The sequence below is a fragment of the Entelurus aequoreus genome, linkage group LG21 (genome assembly GCF_033978785.1).
Source record: "Entelurus aequoreus isolate RoL-2023_Sb linkage group LG21, RoL_Eaeq_v1.1, whole genome shotgun sequence".
NCBI classification, from domain to species: domain Eukaryota; kingdom Metazoa; phylum Chordata; class Actinopteri; order Syngnathiformes; family Syngnathidae; genus Entelurus; species Entelurus aequoreus.
The window spans coordinates 39,817,868-39,841,598 of record NC_084751.1 but is presented as its reverse complement, the minus strand read 5'-3'; the positions used below and the strand labels follow the sequence as shown (position 1 = coordinate 39,841,598).

Sequence of the window (23,731 nt, the reverse complement as noted above, 5' to 3'; positions counted from 1 at the left end):
ATAATAGTTGCATACGATACTACATATGATATGACACTACCACATATAATACATAGCTGCATACGATACTACATATGATATGATACTACCACATATGATACAAAGCTGCATATGATACTACTACTACATATGATATATAGTTGCATACGATACTACTATTACATATATGATACTACCGCATATGATAACGTTGCATATGGTACTACTGCTACATGTGATACAGTATAACTCCCAGATATGATACACTGTTGCATACGATACAACATAATTGCATACAATATTACTACTACATATGATACTACCATATCAATCAATCAATGTTTATTTATATAGCCCTAAATCACAAGTGTCTCAAAGGGTTGTACATATATGATACATAGTTGCATATGATACTACTGCTACATGTGATACAGTATTACTCCCAGATATGATACACTGTTGCATACGATACAACATAATTGCATATGATACTACTACCACTGCACATATGATGTATAGTTGCATACAATACTACTCCCACATATGATACATAGCTGCATATGATACTACTACTACTGCACATATGATGTATAGTTGCATACAAGACTACTCCCACATATGATACATAGCTGCATATGATAGTACTACTACATATGATATATAGTTGCATACTATGATACATAGTTGCATACGATACTACTACTACGTATGATATGATACTACCACATATGATACTACTGATACATGTGATACAGTATAACTCCCAGATATGATACTCTGTTGCATACGATACAACAACATAATTGCATACAATATTGCTACTATATATGATACTACCATACATGATACATAGTTGCATATGATACTACTGCTACATGTGATACATAGTTGCATACAGTACTCCCAGCTATGATACACTGTTGCATACGATACAACAACATAATTGCATACGATATTACTACTACATATGTTACTACCACATATGATACATAGTTGCATATGATACTACTACTACTGTACATATGATGTATACGGTAGTTGCATACAATACTACTCCCACATATGATACATAGTTGCATACGATACCACTACATATGATACATAGTTACATACGATACCACTACATATGATACATAGTTACATACGATACCACTACATATGAAACATAGTTGCATACGATACCACTACATATGATACATAGTTACATACGATACCACTACATAGTATTAGATGGTGTCTAAAGATTCAAAACATTTTAATTGAAATAAATAATGATAAGACCTGTTTTCTAATCCAGATTAAGGAAGATCTCTCCCTGGAGGACCAGGGCCCGAGCATCAAGAACTTGGACTTCTGGCCCAAACTCATTATGCTCATCGTCTCCATCATTGAAGAGGACAGGAACTCCTACACACCTGTGTTGAACCAGTGAGTTTATTTGCCTTTACGTGTCAAAGGGGAACAAAATTGTTTTTATTTTATTTTGCCATTGTTGCGTCGACCAGCCCTTCCTCCCAGGGAATCTAAATTACTGGTCAATCCCAAATTCTTTCGATGACATATATGCTGAGTAAGAAGGACCATCAAGACAGAATAGGAATATTATCAAGTTTTACTGAAATTTCAGGAGAACCACCTAGACCAATACATTCATACTGGCTTCTTAAGTTGTTCTAACATTCAAATGGAAGAAAACTACTCTTTAAAGAAGAAAGCAGGCCCCACCCCCTCTCCCAGAAAAGGAATGCCTCTCCCTTTCCCAACACTGATAAGGTAAAGAGGGTAGATGTATTCACATTCCAATGTCTAAGACACTAAACAGACCTATGAAAACAAAGAGAAACTGGTATACAGAATATACAAAGGAAAAGTACTAGCTGCTCTAAACATGGCTATGAATAAAGAAAGAACTCTCAAACATATATGCATTCTCCACACCTATCATTCACAATCATTATAAAAGACGTGACGAAAGATGGATTTTTTTTATTGTATTCTAACTAGTAAATAAATGCGATCAAAAGTCTGCTTACAATGGAGCCGCTCTATTCTGCCTAGAAAGCCGTTAAGGTTTTATATACATCATTAATTGGATTAGAACCGAGTGATTATATTTTGAGGGTGATCCGGATCACCATCTGGATTCCGATTTTTTTTTTTAAAGTGTTCTTTACGATTTCTAAATAGGGCGAAGCGGAAGTCTGCGTCCCCGCTCTCTCCTCTTCCTGTATATCAAATATGTTTTTGTTACTTTGCTTGCAGGTTTCCTCAAGAATTAAACGTAGGGAAAGTGTCAGCAGAAGTCATGTGGACATTGTTTGCACAAGACACAAAGTATGCTATGGAAGGTAAGTGACAGCAAAACTCACCTCTCCGGCTTTGTTACCATGACACCCGCTTGGCACTCCTTGTGTAAGAAGTAATCTGAATGATGGGACTAAGATGAGGACACCAATGAGCAAAGAAAAAGTTCACCGCTAGACAAGATATAACAACAATGTTATATCTGGTTCCTACATTATATATCAATATATATCAATACAGTCTGCAAGGGATACAGTCCGTAAGCACACATGAATGTGCGTGCTGCTGGTCCACTAATAGTACTAACCTTTAACAGTTAATTTTACTAATTTTCATTAATTACTAGTTTCTATGTAACTGTTTTTATATTGTTTTACTTTCTTTTTTATTCAAAAAAATGTTTTTAATTTATTTATCTTATTTTATAATATTCATTTTTTGAAAAAGGACCTTATCTTCACCATACCTGATTGTCCAAATTAGGCATAATAATGTGTTAATTCCACGACTGTATATATCGGTATCGGTAATTAAGAGTTGGACAATATCGGAATATCGGATATCGGCAAAAAAGCCATTATCGGACATCCCTAATTATTTTGACCCGGGGGGCCAAATTTTGAAAAAAAAAATATATATATATCATATTTTTAGGAACACTAATACAAAACCTCACAATAATGTAATTAAAAATGTTACTACTTCAACATTTCTCGACTTATTTAAAAAATTTAAACACCAAACATTTCAACTCATTCAGACCATTCAAGTTTTTTTTTACCATTTAAAAAAAAATCCCGCTTTATCGGAAATTCCCAATTTAAAAAAAAATTTCAATGGGACATTCTTCAAAGTTCCACAACTCCCACATTTTTTATCTGATTCAAGCCGTTCCAACTTCAAACTGTTCAGCCTGTTCGGGAATCGCGGGCTTTCCCTTGACAAATTCCCAAAAATTCCATATTTCCCAGAATTCCAGGTTTTCCGGGACATTTTTCCCATTTAAAATGAATTGGGCATTTTTCAAACTTTCCCCATTTCCACATTTTTCAACCGATTCAAACCATTCCACCTTCAACATATTCCACCATTCTGAAAATTCAAACTACCCTTTTTTCAAGTTAAAAAAAATTCCAGGATTTTCCAGAATTCCTGGTTTTCCAAAGCTCTATTTCCACCCTTTTTTCTAGCGACTACTCCTTCCACATTTTTCAACGCATTTTAACCGTCAAAACATTCCTCTTAATTAGGACAAAAAATGAAGATCTTTTTTTTAACTGGAAAAATTCCCGGTTTTCCCGAAAGTCCAGGAATTCCGTAATTCCATTTCTCAATTCATCATGTTACTACTTCAACATTTCTCGACCGATTTGAAAAATTCCAATACCAACCATTTCAACAAATTCAGACCATTCAAGTTTACAATTTTCAAAAAAAATTCCCGCTTTACCCGAAATACCCAATTTGGAATTCTTCAAAATTCCACAATTCCCACATTTTTCAATATTCAGCATGCTCAGGAATTGTGTGCTGTACTTCAACAATTAGTCATTTTGAAGTTCAACTTCAGCATTGGAGCTTTCACACACAATTCCTTCAGGAATTGCTTGATCTAGTATTAATTAATTCATTAATCAATTGATGGTTAAGGCACAAAAAAACTTACGAGCCGTTTTGGGAGCTAAAAGAGCCTGCTCTCTAAAAAGACCCGAGCATCCCACTATTAGTTTGTACTGTTGTATGTTTTCATTTGAATTCAATGTTTTATTATTCAGAGCTGTTCATAAACATACAATAGGTTAAATATATACAACGTTGTCCTGTCATTTATTTTGTTCTACTTGTAAAATACAGTGATAGGCATATTTCAAACATTGCTGCAAATGGTGATTGGTGATTAATCATTTGACCGCCCTAATAAAAACACGTTTGTGTCTTTGTCCATCCAGAACATGAGAAACACAGACTGTGCAAGAGCACCGACTACATGAACTTGCACTTCAAAGTGAAGTGGCTCTATAACGAATATGTCAAAGAGCTGCCAAGCTTTAAGGACGTTGTTCCAGACTACCCATCGTAAGACACCACTAATAGGATGAATTCACTCAATATAACGTTTTGGTAAGAGTTGGTGTAAAAGTTTTGTTTTTACTATTTGTAGATGGTATCTTCAGTTCGTGCTGCAGTGGTTGGATGAAAATGAGGACGTGTCCATGGAATTCATGCACGGAGCCCTGGAGAGAGACAAAAAAGATGGGGTAAGAGTGTGGATATTTTAAGATACAGTAGGGAATTGTCACATTTTTTTACTTGACTGTAAATTGCCCATCATATAAACGCTATTGACTATTAAAGACACTCTGACACAACCAACCCTCACACTATGGGGTTGGTTGTCACAATGTTCTGTTTTAAAGTCATTGTGTAAAAAAAACAGAAGTCAGATACGGCAGCGCTGATTATTTCCAATTTAACGTAAAAAACACAAAAAGCCCTCACTACAAGTTCAGCTGTCTTACTCTAGAGAAGACTATGTACAGTCGTGGGTCGTCTAAAGTTAGCTGCTGATCACATGGACAATGATAAGACCTTCCAAAGGAAAGTTCTGTGGTTAGATGAAACACAAATTGAGCTGTTTGGCCACCAGCACCAGTTCCATTGGCAGCAAAACAGGCCCAGAGCATAATACTACCACCACTTATTGCTTTTGCACTATCTTGTTCAGCTAATTCATTGTTTATGTTCTTTGTTTGTTTTTGTTTTTTTGTTTTGTTTTGTTTTTTGCTCTATGCTTTTTTAACCTGTAAAGCACTTTGGTTCAATTTAAAAGTTGTTGTAAACGTGCTATATAAATAAAGTTGACTTGAATTGAATTGACTTGACTTGACCACCATGCTTGACGGTTTGACGGTAGGCTTGGTGTTCCTGGGATTAAAGGCTTAACCTTTTCTCCTCCAAACATATTGTTGGGTATTGTGGCCAAACAGCTCAATTTTTGTTTCATCTGACATCACATGGACAAAGATAAGACCTTCTGGGGGAAAGTTCTGTGGTCAGATGAAACAAAAGATAGAGTGATTGGAGCACATATCGATAGATAGTACTTCTTCAGGAGAGTTCCCTCAGGAAAATTAAAACTTTATTTTTTTGTCACAAAAAACACAAAACATTCATGAAGTTTGGTTCTTTCCCCCAGAAGGTCTTATCTTTGTCCATGTGATGTCAGATGAAACAAAAACTGTGCTGTTTGGCCACAATACCCAGTAATATATTTGGAGGAGAAAAGGTGAGGCTTTTAATCCCAAGAACACCATTCCTACCGTCAAGCATGGTGGTTGGTGGTGGTAGTATTATGCTCTGGGCCTGTTTTGCTGCCAATGGAACTGGTGCTTTACAGAGAGTAAATGGGACAATGAAAAAGGAGGATTACCTCCAAATTCTTCAGGACAACCTAAAATCATCAGCCCGGAGGTTGGGTCTTGGGCGCAGTTGGGTGTTCCAACAGGACAATGACCCCAAACACACGTCAAAAGTGGTAAAGGAATGGCTAAATCAGGCTAGAATTAAGGTTTTAGAATGGCCTTCCCAAAGTCCTGACTTAAACGTGTGGACAATGCTGAAGAAACAAGTTCATGTCAGAAAACCAACACATTTAGCTGAACTGCACCAATTGTGTCAAGAGGAGTGGTCAAAAATTCAAGCAGAAGCTTGTGGATGGCTACCAAAAGCGCCTTATTGCAGTGAAACTTGCCAAGGGACATGTAAGCAAATATTAACATTGCTGTATGTATACTTTTGACCCAGCAGATTTGCTCACATTTTCAGTAGACCCATAATAAATTCATAAAAGAACCAAACTTCATGAAAAACTTTTTTTGTGAGCAACAAGTATGTGCTCCAATCACTCTATCACAAAAAAATACGAGTTGTAGAAATGATTGGAAACTCAAGACAGCCATGACATTATGTTCTTTACAAGTGTATGTCAACTTTTGACCACGACTGTAGGTGAGCTCTGATCCTAAGTAATTCAATTCCTCCGATGGCAAGATATAATGAGTGTGACAACCATTTTCGAAAATGTAAGTCCATTACAATCCCTCCACGTGTGTTTCAGTTCCAGCAAACCTCCGAGCACGCTCTCTTCTCGTGCTCTGTGGTGGACGTCTTCACCCAACTCAACCAGAGTTTTGAGATAATCAAGAAACTGGAATGTCCTGACCCGAATGTCATGGCACAGTACAGTCGCCGCTTCTCCAAGGTAACATGACGTCATATTGAGGGACAATACCAGGAATTTATATTAGCAGATAAACAGTTTGAATGTAATAGTCTGGAATTTGTACTGAGTGATATCATTTTAATGCTCCTAAAAGTGTCTTATGCCTTATCTTTCCAGACTATTGCCAAAGTTCTTTTAAAGTACAGTGCCATCCTCACCAAGAGTTTTCCTTCTTATGTCGACAAGGAGAAAATTGTAAGTGGCCATCTTTCTAATTTATTTGCCATCTTCTGAAACATGCACATTGGAACCTCAACTTAAGAGTGACACTACTTAAGAGTCTTTTGGGATAAGAGCTGCTTGTGGGTGGTCTTATTCACGTGCCTCCACATCCACACTGTCTATAAGTTAGAGTGATACGCTACTTTGTAGAGATGTCCGATAATATCAGACTGCCGATATTATCGGCCGATAAATGCTTTAAAATTTAATATCGGAAATTATCGGTATCTGTTTCAAAAAGTAAAATGTATTACTTTTTAAATCGCCGCTGTGTACACGGACGTAGGGAGAAGTACAGAGCGCCAATAAACCTTAAAGGCACTGCCTTTGCGTGCCCGCCCAATCACATAATATCTACAGCTTTTCACACACACAAGTGAATGCAAGTCATACTTGGTCAACAGCCATACAGGTCACACTGAGGGTGGCCGTATAAACAACTTTAACACTGTTACAAATATGCGCCACACTGTGAACCCACACCAAACAAGAATGACAAACACATTTCGGGAGAACATCCGCACCGTAACACAACATAAACACAACAGAACAAATACCCAGAACCCCTTGCAGCACTAACGCATGGGGCAAATTCCAAGCTGCTGTTTTGAGGCATGTTAAAAAAAAAGAATGCACTTTGTGACTTCAATAATAAATATGGCAGTGCCATGTTGGCATTTTTTTTTTCCATAACTTGAGTTGATTTATTTTGAAAAACCTTGTTACATTGTTTAATGCATCCAGCGGGGCATCACAACAAAATTAGGCATAATAATGTGTTAATTCCACGACTGTATATATATCGGTATCGGTAATTAAGAGTTGAACAATATTGGAATATCGGATGTCGGCAAAAAAGCCATTTTCGGACATCTCTAGTTAGAACTATACGCTACTTTGTGTTAGAAATGGCAACAGGGTGCATGTGCACGTACGAGCCAGTCTGCCCCACAACAAGAGGCTAAAGAAAAAGAAGGCGCTTTTTGACTACAATGGCGGACTCTCGCAAAGCACTTCGGATACACCTTTACCATACATGGAGATAACCGCTGACGTCACACTTCGGGGGGGAGAAAGGAAGTATGAAAAAAGGCAAGATTGTTTTATAAATATTTCCGCAGTGCCTCCAAGGTTTGATTTCAAATTGAGTTTGAGTTTATTTGGAACATGCATGCATACAACATGATGCAACACAATTTCCAGTTTCTCTTTTCAACATGTTCGAAAAGGAGTAGGAAGAAGCAGAGCTTATTTAATCCTACCCTTTTTCTTTTACATAACAGTTGCTAAAACTTTTGTTCACTTCCTGTTGTCAATTTATTCACAATATACTCCATAAGTAATCACAATAAAAATAAATAAATAAATAATACTCGGTGAAGTAAGTTACATTTCATATGGTGAGATGAGTAAGATTATTTTGAAAATGAATGGATGGATGAGATAAATTCAGAAAGTTTATCATGGTTCTTCTTCTTTGTGCTTTGTAAACACTTTAAGTTTGTAGAGTTTCTTGAAGTGGATCATATTAGTACATTGTTTGATTGCTTTGCTTAATCCATTCTATAATTTAATTCCACATACTGATATACTGAAGGTCTTAAGTGTCGTACGTGCGAATAATATCTAACCCGTGGACATTTATCCATGAAAATATGGAAAAGCTGCTGATGGGGTGTTTGAAAGAGAAGCAACTTGAAGGAGATACCGTAGAAGTCCACTCTCTAAAAGTGTGTTTTTCTTTTTAAAAGGCATGTTACATGTTAGAGTTGGACTGTTATTGGTTTCAATTCATTTCGATGGTGGACGGTGATTTGAGATACAAGTGTTTTGAGTTAAGAGCTCCTTGACAGATCCAATTAAGCTCGTAAGTTGAGGTACTAATGTATGAATCCTGTGCAAACTCATCATCACGTCTTACTGTGTGTACTTTTGTGTTGCATCCAGCCCTGCGTCCTGATGAATAATGTGCAGCAGCTGCGTATTCTGCTGGAGAAGATGTTTGAGTGCATGGGGGCCAAACAGGTAATGTCAAAGATACATTTTTATTTTTCAGTACATTTTATTTTCTATCTATCCTCACTGGATATATTGTACTTACTGTATGTCTTCCTAAGAGCCATTTGCTTTTGGGTTACGTACACAAATGGGGCTCAGGCTGATTGGATTCATAACTCAATAACTAGTTGCTATTAACTAGCATGCATGTGAGCAGCCTGCATATTTAAAGGATGTTCTCGCTTGTGTCAGATTGCCACAGTGGAAGCATCGGTACGTATTATAGTGTGAGGTAGTAGTCAATATGTAGAGTTGTCAGTCTACGGACTAGAACAGAGGTGTCAAAGTCTTTTTCACCAAGGGCCACATCGCATTTATGTTTGGCCCCAGATGGCCGATTCTAACAGTGAATATTATGATTTTTTTTTTTTTTAATGCATTTTATTAGTAGATTTTTTAAAAACTAAAATGTAAAAAAAATATGGTAAGTTGCAATAATTTCACCTCAAATTTTTGTGTGAATGCAAAAACAGTACTGCTGTTTTTATGGTAAAAAAAAACGGCAGAATTTTACTGTAAAATTGACATTTGTTTTTTTACTGTAAATAAAAAAAAGTATATATTTTACAGTAAAATTTTGGCACCTGAGCTGCCAGTTTGTTTGTTTTTTTTACCGTGAATCAACAACTGTAGATTTTACGGTGTATTACTGTAAATGCCAAAACCGCACCACAGTTCATTACAGTAAAAAAGTACAGATTTTTTTTCATTTAGAGAAAAATGATGTAAAAAAACACAGTAAATGTCACAACTTTACCATGAAATCTATTGCTGCCTTTAGATTTTTTGGTGTATAACTGTAAATTCCACCATTTTACCATGAAATCTATTGTTACCTTTAGGTTTTTCGGTGTATTACTGTAAATGCCAAAACGGCACCACAGTTTATTACAGTAAAAAAAGTACTGGTTTTTTTCATTTAGAGAAAAATGCTGTAAAAAAACACAGTAAATGTCACAACTTTACCATGAAATCTATTGCTACCTTTAGATTTTTCGGTATATATATGTAAATTCCACCATTTTACCATGAAATCTATTGCTACCTTTAGATTTTTCGGTGTATATATGTAAATTCCACCATTTTACCATGAAATCTATTGTTACCTTTAGATTTTTCTGTGTATTACTGTAAATGCCAAAACGGCACCACAGTTTATTACAGTAAAAAAAGTACTGTTTTTTTTCATTTAGAGGAAAAATGCTGTAAAAACCAGTCAATTTTACCATGAAATCTATTGCTATCTTTAGATTTGTCGGTGTATTACTGTAAACGCCAAAACGGCACCACAGTTCATTACAGTAAAAAAGTACTGTTTTTTTTTTTCATTAAGGGAAAAATGCTGTAAAAAAACACAGTAAATGTCACAACTTTACCATGAAATCTATTGCTACCTTTAGATTTTTCGGTGTATATATGTAAATTCCACCATTTTACCATGAAATCTATTGTTACCTTTAGATTTTTCGGTGTATTACTGTAAATGCCAAAACGGCACCACAGTTTATTACAGTAAAAAAAAGTACTGTTTTTTTCATTTCGAGAAAAATGCTCTAAAAAAACCCAGTAAATTCCACAATTTTACCATAAAATCTATTGCTACTTTTAGATTTTTCGGTGTATTACTGTAAGTGCCAAAACAGCACCACAGTTCAATAGAGTAAAAAAGTACTGGTTTTTTTCATTTAGAGAAAAATGCTGTAAAAACCAGTCAATTTTACCATGAAATCTATTGCTACCTTTAGATTTTTCGGTGTATTACTGTAAATGCCAAAACGGCACCACAGTTTATTACAGTAAAAAAAGTACTGTTTTTTTCATTTAGAGAAAAATGCAGTAAAAAAACAAAACAGTAAATGTTACAACTTTACCATGAAATCTATTGCTACTTTTAGATTTTTCAGTGTATAACTGTAAATTCCACCATTTTACCATGAAATCTATTGTTACCTTTAGATTTTTCGGTGTATTACTGTAAATGCCAAAACGGCACCACAGTTCATTACAGTAAAAAAGTACTGTTGTTTTTTTTCATTTAGAGAAAAATGCTGTAAAAAAACACAGTAAATGTCAAAACTTTACCATGAAATCTATTTCTACTTTTACATTTTTCGGTGTATTACTGTAAATGCCAAAACGGCACCACAGTTTATTACAATAAAAAAGTACTGTTTTTTTTAATTTAGAGGAAAATGCTATAAAAAAAACCACAGTAAATTCCACAATTTTACCATGAAATCTATTGCTACTTTTAGATTTTTCGGTGTATTACTGTAATGCCAAAACCGCACCACAGTTCATTACAGTAAAAAAGTACTGTTGTTTTTTTTCATTTAGAGAAAAATGCTGTAAAAAAACACAGTAAATGTCAAAACTTTACCATGAAATCTATTGTTACCTTTAGATTTTTTGGTGTATAACTGTAAATTCCACCATTTTACCATGAAATCTATTGTTACCTTTAGATTTTTCTGTGTATTACTGTAAATGCCAAAACGGCACCACAGTTTATTACAGTAAAAAAAAGTACTGTTTTTTTTCATTTAGAGAAAAATGCTGTAAAAAAAAACAGTAAATTCCACAATTTTACCATAAAATCTATTGCTGCTTTTAGATTTTTCGGTGTATTACTGTAAGTGCCAAAACGGCACCACAGTTCATTAGAGTAAAAAAGTGCAGTTGTTTTTTTCATTTAGAGAAAAATGCTGTAAAAACCAGTCAATTTTACCATGAAATCTATTGCTACCTTTAGATTTTTCGGTGTATTACTGTAAATGCCAAAACAGCACCACAGTTTATTACAGTAAAAAAAGTACTGTTTTTTTCATTTAGAGAAAAATGCTATAAAAAAAACAAAACAGTAAATGTCACAACTTTACCATGAAATCTATTGCTACTTTTAGATTTTACGGTGTATTACTGTAAATGCCAAAACGGCACCACAGTTTATTACAGTAAAAAAGTATTGGTTTTTTTTTCATTTAGAGAAAAATGCTATAAAAAAACCCACAGTAAATTCCACAATTTTACCATGAAATCTATTGCTACTTTTAGATTTTTCGGTGTATTACTGTAAATGCCAAAACGGCACCACAGTTTATTACAGTAAAAAAAAGTACTGTTTTTTTCATTTGGAGGAAAAATGCTGTAAAAACCAGTAAATTTTACCATTAAATCTATTGCTACCTTTATATTTGTTGGTGTATTACTGTAAACGCCAAAACGGCACCACAGTTTATTACAGTAAAAAAAGTACTGTTTTTTTTTCATTTAGAGAAAAAATGCTGTAAAAACCACAGTCAATTTTACCATGAAATTTATTGCTACTTTTATATTGCACAATTTGATGGATAACTTGCTTTGAAATCATTATTATTAGTATTTATCTATTTAAAAAATGGTTTGACTGTTTGATAATATATTTTTGCTTAACTAGCCCATATTTAAGTTAACATAATTTGCGATTATGTGGGGTACTTTTTTCTTTTTTCTCCCAAAATAGAAATAAAAAATACATTTAGTAAGAAAAGTTATAGTACTTATTGATACTTATTATTTCCAGGCTTTTGAAGGCCAAAAAAAATTAAGTGGCGGGCCACATCTGGCCCCCGGGCCTTGAGTTTGACACTTGTGGACTAGAAGATATTGCCAATAATGACATCACTTTAGAGCTCGTAGTTGTTTAGTCATCACTTTTGTCTTGGTTGAGCATAGTTGAAATAAGTGTGTTGGCATTTAAAGCGAGATGAGTCGGTGGCCGACAAAGAGGAGGAAGCAGCAGAAGAGGAGGAGGAGGAGGAGGTAGGTTTTCATCACAACAGGTTTAATTAACCCTTTAATGACGACTGTGTTCATGTTGTGTCTGGCTTGGAGAGCAGGTGACAACAGGGAATGAGGAGGCAGAGAGTCTGGTTGGTACTGTGGGTTGTAGAAGTATATTTGTAGTGGTGGTGAACCTTGACTGTAGCACATTTACACCAGTGGGTTATTATCCAAGCCAACTCGTCTTTAGCTTAGTAGCATAGTGAACATTTATGTAGTACTACTAGTCACTAGATGTAATCCTCTATTGTACTGTGGTGGCAGTGTAGTACTACTAGTCACTAGATGTAATCCTCTATTGTACTGTGGTGGCAGTGTAGTACTACTAGTCACTAGATGTAATCCTCTATTGTACTGTGGTGGCAGTGTAATACTACTAGTCACTAGATGTAATCCTCTATTGTACTGTGGTGGCAGCGAATGTTTAAAGGGAAAATTCTGCCCATCATTCACAAGCCTCATGAGAGACAAGAACACACGTCTTCCCTTTCTCTTTATTGTGCATCTAAATAGTGAAAAGCTGCTAGTACGAGGTAGCTAATGATGGGATTTACCTACAAATCCCAAAACCAGTGAAGTTGACACGTGTAATTCGTAAATAAAAACAGAATACAATGATTTGCAAATCCTTTTCAACTTATATTCAATTGAATAGACTGCAAAGACAAGATATTTCATGTTCGAACTGAGAAACTTATTTTTTATTTTTTGCAAATAATCATTAACTTAGAATTTAATGGCAGCAACACATTGCAAAGAAGTTGGCACAGGGGCATTTTTACCACTGTGTTACATGGCCTTTCCTTTTAACAACACTCAGTAAACATTTGGGAACTGAGGAGACCAATATTTGAAACTTTTCAGGTGGAATTCTTTCCCATTCTTGCTTGATGTACAGCTTAAGTTGTTCAACAGTCCGGGGGTCTTCGTTGTGGTATTTTAGGCTTCATAATGCGCCACACATTTTCAATGGGAGACAGGTCTGGACTACAGGCAGGCCAGTCTAGTACCCGCACTCTTTTACTAAGATGCCACGCTGTTGTAACACATGCAGAATGTGGCTTGGCATTGTCTTGCTGAAATAAGCAGGGGCGTCCATGAAAAAGACTTTGCTTGGATGGCAACATATGTTGCTCCAAAACCTGTATGTACGTTTCAGCATTAATGGTGCCTTCACAGATGTGTAAGTTACCCATGTCCTGGGCACTAATACACCCCCATACCATCACAGATGCTGGCTTTTCAACTTTGTACCTATAACAGTCCGAATGGTTCTTTTCCTCTTTGTTTCCAAAAACAATTTGAAATGTGGACTCGTCAGAACACTTTTACACTTTGCATCAGTCCATCTTAGATGAGCTGGGGTGCAGCGAAGCCGGCAGCGTTTCTGGGTGTTGTTGATAAATGGCTTTCGCTTCACATAGTAGAGTTTTCACTTGCACTTACAGATGTAGCGACAAACTGTAGTTACTGACAGTGGTTTGCTGAAGTGTTCCTGAGCGCATGCAGTGATATCCTTTACACACCGATGTCGGTTTTTGATGCAGTGCCGCCTGAGGGATCGAAGGTCACGGTTTTCGGCCTTGCTGCTTACGTGCAGTGATTTCTCCAGATTCTCTGAACCTTTTTGATGATATTACGAACCGTAGATGGTGAAATCCCTAAATTCCTTGCAATAGCTCGTTGAGAAATGTTGTTCTTAAACTGTTGCACAATTTGCTCACGCATTTGTTGACAAAGTGGTGACCCTCGCCCCATCCTTGTTTGTGAATGACTGAGCATTTCATGGAAGCTGCTGTTACACCCAATCATGGCACCCACCTGTTCCCAATTAGCCTGTTCACCTGTGGGATGTTCCAAATAAGTGTTTGACGAGCATTCCTCAACTTTATCAGGTCTTTTTTGCCACTTGTGCCAGCTTTTTTGAAACATGTTGCAGGCATCAAATTCCAAATGAGCTAATATTTGCCGAAAATAACAACGTTTTCCAGTTCGAACGTTAAGTATCTTGTCTTTGCAGTCTATTCAATTGAATATAAGTTGAAAAGGATTTGCAAATCATTGTATTCTGTTTTTATTTACCATTTACACAACGTGCCAACTTCACTGGTTTTGGGTTTCTTACATGACCAATGAATATGATAACATCACTTTTACCTTTGATTGAAGACATACATTTTTCAAGTGAAATGTGCTTAAATATGCATGTTTTTTCAACTTAAAGTAAGCCATTGAGAAATGCAAGGAACCATGAAAATGTTTGACTGAACGAAAACCGGCTCATACGAAAAGTCCGGGCCTACGAAAACCGAGATTTGACCACATTTCATTCTTTTTGTATGTGATGTCATGTTTTGCTTTGTTCCCCCATAGTGCAACAGTGCAATGCTGGCACGCCAGGCAAGTCCATGCAACAGTAAATGCAAACATGTTTATGACACATGGCTGCATTTACTCACATTAGTCTAGTTCAACTATTCTCACATTGTGGTGTTGGAGATGAGACTCAAACCATGTTTTTTTATACAATCTTTGTATTGAAGTTTGAGGAGAGTGAGGAGGATGAGGAAGAGGAAATAAGGGAGGACGGGGACAAAATTCAGGTTGAGGTTTGTTACTGTTTGTTCCACTGACTCGCTCCCTTCCCACAGTTGCACTTAAGCCCTGCAAAGTGTACAAACTAGCATTTGTTTGCAATAAACCAACAAAACAATTCAAGTCCGTAAACACAACTTGTCTTTTTCTAACAAGTCCATTGTGTTGTTTTATCATTTCATGAGGGTTGAATAGTGCAACTGTCATTTGTATCCCACTGACACATCTCAGTCATAATAAGTACATCAATACTTTTCTCTCATACAACATTATTTGCATCATCATCAGTCATTTCCACAGCCTTTCCTAAAACCTGTTCTTCATTTTAAAAGCTATGTTTTTTTAATTTGTGTTTTTTCCCCCTCCCTCAAATATTTTCGCAATAGACTGACAGGGAGAAGGTGGGTGTCAGTGTTATTTATAAATACTGTACATATGTTCTAATATGACTATTCTTTCCTCAGTGTTTTATTTCTATGTCCTGTTGGGTGTTTCCAACAGGACAATGACCCCAAACACACGTCAAAAGTGGTTAAGGAATGGCTAAATCAGGCTAGAATTAAGTTTTTAGAATGGTCTTTCCAAAGTCCTGACTTAAATGTGTGGACAATGCTGAAGAAACAAGTCCATGTCAGAAAACCAACACATTTAGCTGAACTGCACCAATTTTGTCAAGAGGAGTGGTCAAAAATTCAAGCAGAAGCTTGTGGATGGCTACCAAAAGCGCCTTATTGCAGTGAAACTTGCCAAGGGACATGTAAGCAAATATTAACATTGCTGTATGTATACTTTTGACCCAGCAGATTTGCTCACATTTTCAGTAGACCCATAATAAATTCATAAAAGAACCAAACTTCATGAATGTTTTTTGTCGACCAACAAGTATGTACTCCAATCACTCTATCACAAAAAAATATGAGTTGTAGAAATGATTGGAAACTCAAGACAGCCATGACATTATGTTCTTTGCAAATGTATGTATATTTTTGATCGCGACTGCACATATATATATATATATACACTACCGTTCAAAAGTTTGGGGTCACCCAAACAATTTTGTGGAATAGCCTTCATTTCTAAGAAGAAGAATAGACTGTCGAGTTTCAGATGAAAGTTCTCTTTTTCTGGCCATTTTGAGCGTTTAATTGACCCCACAAATGTGATGCTCCAGAAACTCAATCTGCTCAAAGGAAGGTCAGTTTTGTAGCTTCTGTAACGAGCTAAACTGTTTTCAGATGTGTGAACATGATTGCACAAGGGTTTTCTAATCATCAATTAGCCTTCTGAGCCAATGAGCAAACACATTGTACCATTAGAACTAGAGATGTCCGATAATATCGGTCTGCTGATATTATCGGCCGATAAATGCGTTAAAATGTAATATCGGAAATTATCGGTATCTGTTTTTTTATTATCAGTATCGTTTTTTGGTTTTTTGGTTTTTTTTTTTATTAAATCAACATAAAAAACACAAGATACACTTACAATTAGTGCACCAACCCAAAAAACCTCCCTCCCCCATTTACACTCATTCACACAAAAGGGTTGTTTCTTTCTGTTATTAATATTCTGGTTCCTACATTATATATCAATATATATCAATACAGTCTGCAAGGGATACAGTCCGTAAGCACACATGATTGTGCTTGCTGCTGGTCCACTAATAATACTAACCTTTAACAGTTAATTTTACACATTTTCATTAATTACTAGTTTCTATGTAACTGTTTTTATATTGTTTTACTTTCTTTTTTATTCAAGAAAATGTTTTTAATTTATTTATCTTATTTTATTTGATTCATTTTTTTTTAAATTACCTTATCTTCACCATACCTGGTTGTCCAAATTAGGCATAATAATGTGTTAATTCCACGACTGTATATATCGGTTGATATCGGTATCGGTATCTGTAATTAAAGAGTTGGACAATATCGGCATATCGGATATCGGCAAAAAGCCATTATCGGACATCCCTAATTAGAACACTGGAGTGATAGTTGCTGGAAATGGGCCTCTATACACCTATGTAGATATTGCACCAAAAACCAGACATTTGCAGCTAGAATAGTCATTTACCACATTAGCAATGTATAGAGTGTATTTCTTTAAAGTTAAGACTAGTTTAAAGTTATCTTCATTGAAAAGTACAGTGCTTTTCCTTCAAAAATAAGGACATTTCAATGTGACCCCAAACTTTTGAACGGTAGTGTATATATATATATACACAGCGCGGCCCCCTACCAATTTTTTTTAACCCAATGCGGTCCCTGAGTCAAAAAGTTTGGGGACCCCTGACGTATACTATTCATGTTTAGCTCAATTTAACTGCAAATGAATATCGGCTCCAAATATTGGTTATTGGCCTTGTGACTACTATCATGAAAATACCATATCGGTCATACTTGCCAACCCTCCCGATTTTCCCGGGAGACTCCCGAATTTCAGTGGCCCTCCCGAAAATCTCCCGGTGCAATCATTCTCCCGAATTTCTCCCGATTTTCACCCGGGCAGGGCGTGCCGTGATGGCACTGCCTTTAGCGTCCTCTACAACCTGTCGACGCGTCCGCTTTTTGTCCATACAAACAGCGTGCCGGCCAAGTCACATGTTGTATGCGGCTTCTGCATTCATACGGAATTGACTGCAAGACATACTTGATCAACAGCCATACAGGTCACACTGAGGGTGGACGTATAAACAACTTTAACACTGTTACAAATATGCGCCACACTGTGAACACATTTCGGGAGAACATCCGCACCATAACACAACATAAACACAACAGAACAAATACCCAGAATCCCTTGCATCCCTAACTCTTCCGGGCTACAATATACACCCCCGCTACTACCAAACCCCGCCCCCCCCAACTCAACCCCGCCAACACACCTCAATCTCCCGAAATCAATGGTCTCAAGGTTGGCAAGTATGATATCGGTGGATCTCTGCATTGCAGGACAGAGTCTACTCAAAGTTGCTTGTATAATCTCTTTTGCTTGTGTTATTGAATGACAAAACATGTGCAAGTTCATGTAAAAATGTCATTTCTCTCCTGTCTTCTTCTTGTCTTTGTGTAGATGGACACTGAGGCCAGTGACCTGCTGAGTAACCTGCAGGTGAAACTCAACAGCGTGCTGGATGAGCTCAGCGGTACATTTGGCAACAGGTAGACTGACCAACCCGCAGTTGCTTCCACACTCCACATTTCTAACTCCCCCTGCCAACTCTTAGCTTCCAGACCCGCATCAATGACTGCATGCGGCAGATGGCGTCTCTGCTCTACCAGATCAAAGGGCCGCTGAATGCCAACACCAAGAACCAGGTGGATGCCGACTCTGACAACATGCTACGGCCGCTCATGGACTTTCTGGACGGAAAGTAAGTAGGATAGGATAGGATAGGTCTTTATTGTCATTGCAACAAGTACAACGAAACTATGTTATCAGCACAAACCCGTTCAAGATTAGACAAACAAACAGTGTACAGGGTTACAGAACAGGAACGCTGATGGGTTGCCGCGAGGCGCCCCGTAAAAGGTGGGAAAAAGGTAAAACGCTGGGGAAGAAGATGAGTAAAAAAATACAATCTAGACTGGGCTCCTAAGGGGGCCTAGACTGGAGTGGTAAAAAACCTCCATGCAATGCACACATAAACACGTTACATTTAATCACGACAACTCGTAACAGAGGGTTGGGGGAGTTGGGGCCCTGGAGGTCGACTGCTGCTATGAAGTAAAAGGAATCAAGCGGTGGTGAAGGCGTGGGGTGGGGGTAGGGGGTGTCTGCATATTTGCCAACCCTCCCGAGTTTTCCAAGAGACTCCCGAATTTCAGTGCCCCTCCCGAAAATCTCCCGGGGCAACCATTCTCCCGAATTTTACCCGATTTTCACCCGGGCAACAATATTGAGGGCGTGCTGTGATGGCACTGCCTTTAGCGTCCTCTACAACCTGTCGTCGCGTCCGCTTTTTTTCCATGCAAACACCTTGCCGGCTCAGTCACATGTTGTTGGGGGACGGCGTGGCGAAGTTGGGAGAGTGGCCGTGCCAGCAATCTGAGGGTTACTGGTTCAATCCCCACCTTCTACCATCCTAGTCACGTCCGTTGTGTCCTTGGGCAAGACACTTCACCCTTGCTCCTGATGGGTCCTGGTTAGCGCCTTGCATGGCAGCTCCCGCCATCAGTGTGTGAATGTGTGTGTGAATGGGTGAATGTGGAAATACTGTCAAAGCGCTTTGGGCTCCTTAAAAAGGGGTAGAAAAGCGCTATACAAGTACAACCATTTACCATTTGTATGCGGCTTCTACAGACACACGTAAGTGACTGCAAGGCATACTTGATCAACAGCCATACAGGTCACACTGAGGGTGGCCGTATAAACAACTTTAACACTGTTACAAATATGCGCCACACTGTGAACCCACACCAAACAAGAATGACAAACACATTTCGGGAGAACATCCGCACCGTAACACAACATAAACACAACAGAAAAAATACCCAGAATCTCTTGCAGCCCTAACTCTTCCGGGACGCTACAATATACACCCCCGCTACCCCCCCCCATCTCCTGAATTCAGAGGTCTCAAGGTTGGCAAGTATGGGTGTGTGTGTGTATATACCCATTGTCTTGGGTGTAGGGCCGTTCTGCATACAAGCAAAAGTTCGACTCCAGGTGTCGTTGAGGAGGAAGGGAGGTCAAAAGCGTCCATCGTTGGGGTGTCCTCTGGGGTTTTTTTCAGAACAGCCTGCTCCTGTTGTTGGAGCGTCAAGGCCATTCAAGGGAGTCAAATCGTAGATTAGGATTTTTGTTTTTCCGCGAGCAGACATTACAATGGCTTGTCTGTTCTATTCGTCCAAGTGCATTGGCATCCGTCAACAAGAATGAAAGTCAACAACACTCCCAGCATGTCCTCTATCGTGCAGGTTGACGCTGTTTGCTACCATATGTGAGAAGACCGTCTTGAAGCGTGTGCTGAAGGAGCTGTGGAGGATCGTGATGACCAACTTGGAGAAGACCATAGTCCTGCCTCAGGGCAACGACACCTTTGTAAGTCAAACCTTTGTCGCTTTGTTTCTGTCTTATTTTGACAAAATAATAATAGTTGTTTTCCGTTCAGGGGGCACAGATACTCTCAGCTGCCAAAGAACTAGGTCAACTCTCCAAACTAAAGGTATGAGGAAGGCCAATATGGTGACTTTCTGTAGACAAATGGTTTGAAATGGTCTCTTCGTAGGATCACATGGCAGGAGAGGCAAAGAGCTTGTCTCCGAGGCAGTGTGCTGTCATGGACGTGGCGCTGGACACCATCAAGGTCAGCATCAGAAGTCTCTTATCAACTGTCCATCAACCACTGGCATGCATGGGGCAACTACTGATTGTTAACTGACCAAACTGAACCAATCGGTCCGAGTTCTCACGTGTCGGCGAGCGCATCACGTCGTGGTCCACCAGGTTGTTCTTATTACGAAATAGTGACCACTTAGGTCGACATCAACATACAGTACAGGCCAAAGGTTTGAACACACCTTCTCATTCACAACACAACTGATGGTCCCAACCCCGTTGATAAAGCAAGAAATTCCACTAATCAACCCTGATAAGGCACACCTGTAAAGTAGGGTTGTCCCGATACCAATATTTTGGTACCGGTACCAAAATGTATTTCGATACTTTTCGGTACTTTTCTAAATAAGGGGGACCACAAAAAATGGCAATATTGGCTTTATTTTAACAAAAAAATTGCATTATTGGCTTTATTTTTTTTTTTTAATGCCATTATTGGCTTTATTTAAAAAAAACAAAAAACTTAACGGTACATTAAACATATGTTTTTTATTGCAATGTTGTCCTTAAATAAAATAGTGAACATACGAGACAACTTGTCCATTAGTAGTAAGTAAACAAACAAAGGCTCCTAATGTAGCAGCTGACATATGCAGTAACATATTTTGTCATTTATCATTCTATTATTTAGTCAAAATTATGAGGGACAAGCTGTAAAAATTTATTATTAATCCTCTTGTTCATTTACTTTTAATATCTGCTTATTTTCTCTTTTAACATGTTCTATCTACACTTCTGTTAAAATGTAATAATCACTTATTCTTCTGTTGTTTGGATGCTTTACATTAGTTTTGGATGATACCACATATTTGGGTATCGAGCCGATGCCAAGTAGTTACAGGATCATACATTGGTCATATTCAAAGTCCTCATGTGTCCAGGGACGTATTTCCTGAGTTTATAAACATAATATACATTTGAAAGAAGATGTTGTGATGCCAAAAAATATGGATATAATCATAGTAGTATAGAATTTGGAGGTCTCAAGGTTGGCAAGTATGTCCACGACTGTATATATCGGTATCGGTTGATATCGGAATCGGTAATTAAGAGTTGGACAATATCGGATATCGGCAAAAAAGCCATTATCGGACATCTCTAGTAAGAACTTTACACTACTTTATATTAGAAATGGTAACAGCGGAGGATGAATGTCCCATAACAAGAAGATAGAGAATAAGAAGAAGTATATCGACTACTGTATCTACAAAGGCGGACGCGCGCACATTTTCAGGACTTACGCAGATCCTAAATACAGATCAGCAGGTACCAGTAGGTAAGAAAAGTTGCTTTTGCATAATATTGCAAGATAAAAGTCGTACTAAAAACATTTTGACCGATTTTTGAGTGCCGTGCGTAATGTTCTATATTCTCAATGGAACATTTAAAGTTTTGGTGTTGTTTACTAGCCTCATATTGCAGTCTACATGCATCTCTTATGTGTGACTGTCATCTACTGGTCACACTTATCATTTCAACATGTACAAAATAAAAAAGCTGTGAGGTCGGTAAGCACAACCAGAATGATTCCGTACATTAGGTGCACCGGGTTATAAGGCGCACTGTCGATTTTTTAGAAAATTAATTTTAAGTGCGCCTTATAGTCCGAAAAACACGGTAAATGGGTTCCATTGGAACATAACTGTAATATTAAAATTTGAAAGCTAAAAAAGTTTTTCAATTTAATATATAATTTGAGTAATGTATTTATGTTTAGATGTAGTTATTGGTCGTAAATGTCAATGTGGTTATAGCCTCAGAGAGGTATGAATGTAACTTATTTCTTTTATTTTGTTGTTATTTTCAGCAATATTTCCACGCCGGAGGGAATGGTCTGAAGAAGGCTTTCCTGGAGAAGAGTGCAGAGCTGTCCTCCCTGCGGCACGCCCTGTCCCTTTACACCCAGACCACCGACACGCTCATCAAGACCTTTGTGACCAGCCAACATGCACAAGGTAAGCGCCGCCGGGTGTTAGCTTTACCCTAAAAACACCAGTAGAGGGCGCTGTCAATTTTGTTACTGTAACATTTGGTGCTGCAATGTGTTGACGAGTCATTGCTGTCTTCTCTTTATCTCCCGTGCTGCGTGTGTGTCAGTGCACAATGGAAAAGGTTTTAAGTTAACTCCCAATGAAAAAATACAGCCCAGCAGGGGTAGGTTCCATCATTTTAGATCACGTGACACCACCCACCCTCATGTCTATGTTCCTTTTTGTTACCATGTTCCACTACAGTGGGGAGACAATAGGGTTGCCAACTCCCTGAAAAATAAAGACGTCAGTTTTGCCTTTATTTATTTGTGTTGTACCCGAATTTAATTAGATGCCTTTATTGAAGTCATCAGAATAAATGGAAAACAAATTGTTCTAAAACATTTTTAGGGTTAAAAATGCCTAAAAGAATAGATTAAAATAAATATATTCAAAATTTTAAACATGTGTTGCTTAACTTAAAACAGCAACAATTCAGTGATATGATAGTTGTCAGGTTCAAACACTGAACTATTTATTAAACAGGACAAGAAGCAAGGAATCAAACAGAGACAGGATTCAATTTAGTTAAAAAAAGTTAAAGTACCAATGATTGTCACACACACACATGAGGTGTGGCGAAATTATTCTCTGCATTTGACCCATCACCCTTGATCACCCCCTGGGAGGTGAGGGGAGCAGTGGGCAGCAGCGGTGGCCGTGCCCGGGAATCATTTTTGGTGGTTTAACCCCCAATTCCAACACTTTATGCTGAGTGCCAAGCAGGGAGGTAATGGGTCCCATTTTTATAGTCTTTGGTATGACTCGGCCGGGGTTTGAACTCACAACCTACCGTTCTCAGGGCGGACACTCTAACCACTAGCTCATGAGGAGAGCGCGTGGACCTGCACCCTCGTACAATGTCGCCCCGCGCTCTACGGAAAAAGTTCCACACCTCCCCATTTATTTGGGCATCCCCTGATTACGTAGCTGCAGCTGCTTCTAAGGGGGAGGGGTCTCATTATGCAGCAGCTGCACTGGGTCATAAACAGTTCAAACAACAGGTGCTTGGAGCGGTGTCAGGTTTGCCCCCCTCTCTGCTCGTAGATGTCGAAATCCCTAAATTCATTGTTTTAGCTGGTTGAGAAATGTTGTT

General features: G+C 37.9%; 1 protein-coding gene and 1 long non-coding RNA gene across 21 annotated transcripts in view; one reads left to right on the top strand and one right to left on the bottom strand.

The window, feature by feature from the left end:
* The window catches only part of LOC133638745 (protein unc-13 homolog B-like), a 143,353-nt gene that overhangs the window by 115,004 nt on the left and 4,618 nt on the right, over nucleotides 1-23,731 (top strand). For 6 of the 20 annotated variants that reach the window (XM_062031654.1, XM_062031649.1, XM_062031648.1 and 3 more), the window contains 20 exons: nucleotides 1,277-1,407; nucleotides 2,242-2,327; nucleotides 4,233-4,359; nucleotides 4,445-4,541; nucleotides 6,401-6,544; nucleotides 6,683-6,760; nucleotides 8,735-8,812; nucleotides 9,038-9,058; nucleotides 12,587-12,646; nucleotides 12,724-12,756; nucleotides 15,041-15,067; nucleotides 15,211-15,276; nucleotides 15,649-15,663; nucleotides 18,338-18,426; nucleotides 18,492-18,638; nucleotides 20,185-20,308; nucleotides 20,379-20,432; nucleotides 20,496-20,573; nucleotides 22,413-22,560; nucleotides 22,703-22,759. In XM_062031654.1, coding sequence (XP_061887638.1) covers nucleotides 1,277-1,407; nucleotides 2,242-2,327; nucleotides 4,233-4,359; nucleotides 4,445-4,541; nucleotides 6,401-6,544; nucleotides 6,683-6,760; nucleotides 8,735-8,812; nucleotides 9,038-9,058; nucleotides 12,587-12,646; nucleotides 12,724-12,756; nucleotides 15,041-15,067; nucleotides 15,211-15,276; nucleotides 15,649-15,663; nucleotides 18,338-18,426; nucleotides 18,492-18,638; nucleotides 20,185-20,308; nucleotides 20,379-20,432; nucleotides 20,496-20,573; nucleotides 22,413-22,560; nucleotides 22,703-22,759 — 1,660 coding nt within the window. The remainder of the gene's footprint in view (nucleotides 1-1,276; nucleotides 1,408-2,241; nucleotides 2,328-4,232; nucleotides 4,360-4,444; nucleotides 4,542-6,400; nucleotides 6,545-6,682; nucleotides 6,761-8,734; nucleotides 8,813-9,037; nucleotides 9,059-12,586; nucleotides 12,647-12,723; nucleotides 12,757-15,040; nucleotides 15,068-15,210; nucleotides 15,277-15,648; nucleotides 15,664-18,337; nucleotides 18,427-18,491; nucleotides 18,639-20,184; nucleotides 20,309-20,378; nucleotides 20,433-20,495; nucleotides 20,574-22,412; nucleotides 22,561-22,702; nucleotides 22,760-23,731) is intronic. The other 14 variants (XM_062031664.1, XM_062031669.1, XM_062031650.1 and 11 more) reach the window with 13 other exon arrangements.
* The window catches only part of LOC133638749 (uncharacterized), a 33,556-nt gene continuing 13,831 nt past the window's right edge, over nucleotides 4,007-23,731 (bottom strand). The window contains exon 3 of the long non-coding RNA XR_009823679.1: nucleotides 4,007-4,517. This is a non-coding gene — a long non-coding RNA (uncharacterized LOC133638749). The remainder of the gene's footprint in view (nucleotides 4,518-23,731) is intronic.